Raw genomic sequence first — 2,274 nt, forward strand, 5'->3', positions numbered from 1 at the left:
GTGTTTGGCCATAAAATTTTCAATTTTCACTTGAAAATGAACTTTTTGAAAATTTGAAAAACTCCAAAAAAATATTTTTAAAAATTGTCAATCAGATCACTCACAAAAAATCAAAAATAACACAAAATTATATTCATGTCCAATCACAACTCTAACTTTCAAATATCATTTTCACTTTAAAAAAATTTCACCTTTTTTCAGAATTTTATAATTCTTATGTCCAAATGCCCACTAAATCTATCCCTTTCCTTTCAAACTAAGCTTACATATATAATAAATTAAAATCTATACATACATATATATTAAGTGATATATATTCGATTTCACTTTAATTTGCTACACATATGATTATACTATCTGATTTAATTTAAGGTAAATAGTGAATATGTGTTAAGTATTTGTAGTGTGTGAACTCACCTAAAAAAAATAGTAAAAAATAAGGAGTCTACGAAAGGAAATGAAAAAAGAAAAAGATAAACAAGAATATCCTTTAGCATGTGTTAGGGTTGTTTTGGTAACTTCACTTGCAGCAACTAGTTTCTATTTTTATCATCCTCACATTAAACCTATTGCTTCTTCTTTCTTTCAAAACCCACCTCTCTCTCTCTCTCTCCTCTATATTTATCTCTGTATACCTGAAATCAGACAACCCTTCAGCAAAAAAAATGCTTCCCAATAGTCAGAATTCATCTTATTTACTCCAAAGAATCAATTCAAACACTACAGCCAATTGTAAACAACCCCACCAACTACAGCGCCACACACCAATACCATGCACCACTCAGGTACCAGATTCCGTCGTTAAATACCATACACATCTTGTGGGACCCAACCAGTGTTGCTCCGCCGTGATCCAAAGAATCTCAGCTCCCGTTTCCACCGTATGGTCCGTCGTCCGCCGGTTCGATAACCCACAAGCGTACAAGCACTTCGTCAAGAGCTGCCACCTCATCGACGGTGACGGTAACGTCGGTACTCTCCGTGAAGTCCGCGTTATCTCCGGTCTGCCAGCTGTAAACAGCACGGAGAAGCTAGAAATTCTTGACGAAGAGCGCCACGTCATTAGTTTCAGCGTAGTCGGTGGGGACCACCGACTCGCGAATTATCGGTCTGTTACTACTTTACATCCTGAACCTTCAGGCAATGGGATAACGACTATTGTTGTGGAATCGTACGTTGTGGATGTTCCAATGGGTAATACTAGAGATGAAACGTGTGTTTTTGTTGATACTATTGTTAAATGTAACCTTCAGTGGTTAGCGCAGATCGCTGAGAATTTGGGTAGACGAAAGGCCCCATGAGCACTTCACCCCTCTGATATTCCAGCGCAAATCCGGATTTAATCGGCTTCAGTAGTACTGGCATCAGACATCGAATGAAAAACAAAAAAAAATCAACTGATATCAATGATACATGTGATGATACGATGTATTATCAAATCCGATGATGTTTTTTAGGGGGTACGATGGTTTGAAAAATCATTGCACCTTTTAGCTGTTCTTCATCGATCTTCAGGTTGTCATCACTTGTTGAAGATAAGTTCTGGTTAACAAACTTGTTTTGCTGAATGAATTTCTTCCTGTGATTGTTTTTCTTCTTTGTTTCTTTAATATTGATAGGTTCTTTACTGCTACGTTTTCTTTTATCAGTAATTTGTCGAAAATGGCTAAAAGGACAATAATTACCGAGCTATATACACGACATTTTCTCGGAGACTTTTGTTTCCATGTTAGTCATATAGTAATACTTTTCCGTTCAAGTTTTTTATTTCTCAAAATATGAATTTCAATTCAAATTTTGGATATGTGCTATAAAGAAATTAATGTAGTATACTATTTTGAACAAATTCTAATGAAGGCAATGAAGACAAGGCTAAGCGGTACTAATTTGGATGGTTTGGTTTTAAGAATAAATTTAACAACGTAATTAAGCAATAAATATCAAGTAAGTTTGTTAATTGGATTATCCAAACGAATGGATAACGACCGGTCCAAAATAAGTGATTTTTTGATTTTTTTCTTGTGGTCCAAAATAAGTGATTTTTCCAGTGAATTAATTATTTTTTTCCTACGTTACCCTTGGAGTAATTAATGTTAGAGTATGTACTAGGAATTAATTAATGTTAGAGTATGTACTAGGAATATTTATGGGAAGAGATAATAAAGGTTAATATGGTCAATTTCGTTGCTAATTAATGTTAAAATATGAATTTCTTAATATACGTGAAAACAACCAAAAAATTACTTATTTTGGACCGGAGAGAGTAATTAAGTT

The 2,274-nt window shown here is 34.3% G+C and overlaps 1 protein-coding gene across 1 annotated transcript; it reads left to right on the plus strand.

Annotated features, from left to right (window-relative positions):
• The first annotated feature begins 573 nt into the window (after positions 1 to 573).
• On the plus strand, positions 574 to 1,568 carry LOC107778387 (abscisic acid receptor PYL4-like). Its single transcript, XM_016598638.2, has one exon. The coding sequence runs from the start codon at positions 666 to 668 to the stop codon at positions 1,299 to 1,301; it is 636 nt and encodes a 211-aa protein (XP_016454124.1). The 5' UTR covers positions 574 to 665; the 3' UTR covers positions 1,302 to 1,568.
• Positions 1,569 to 2,274: the final 706 nt, after the last annotated feature.

Source organism: Nicotiana tabacum, chromosome 5, assembly GCF_000715075.1.
Source record: "Nicotiana tabacum cultivar K326 chromosome 5, ASM71507v2, whole genome shotgun sequence".
Classification (NCBI taxonomy): domain Eukaryota; kingdom Viridiplantae; phylum Streptophyta; class Magnoliopsida; order Solanales; family Solanaceae; genus Nicotiana; species Nicotiana tabacum.

Bases quoted from the DNA above. Each gene is read 5' to 3' on its own strand.
- LOC107778387 (XM_016598638.2), top strand. From the start codon at position 666: ATGCTTCCCAATAGTCAGAATTCATCTTATTTACTCCAAAGAATCAAT.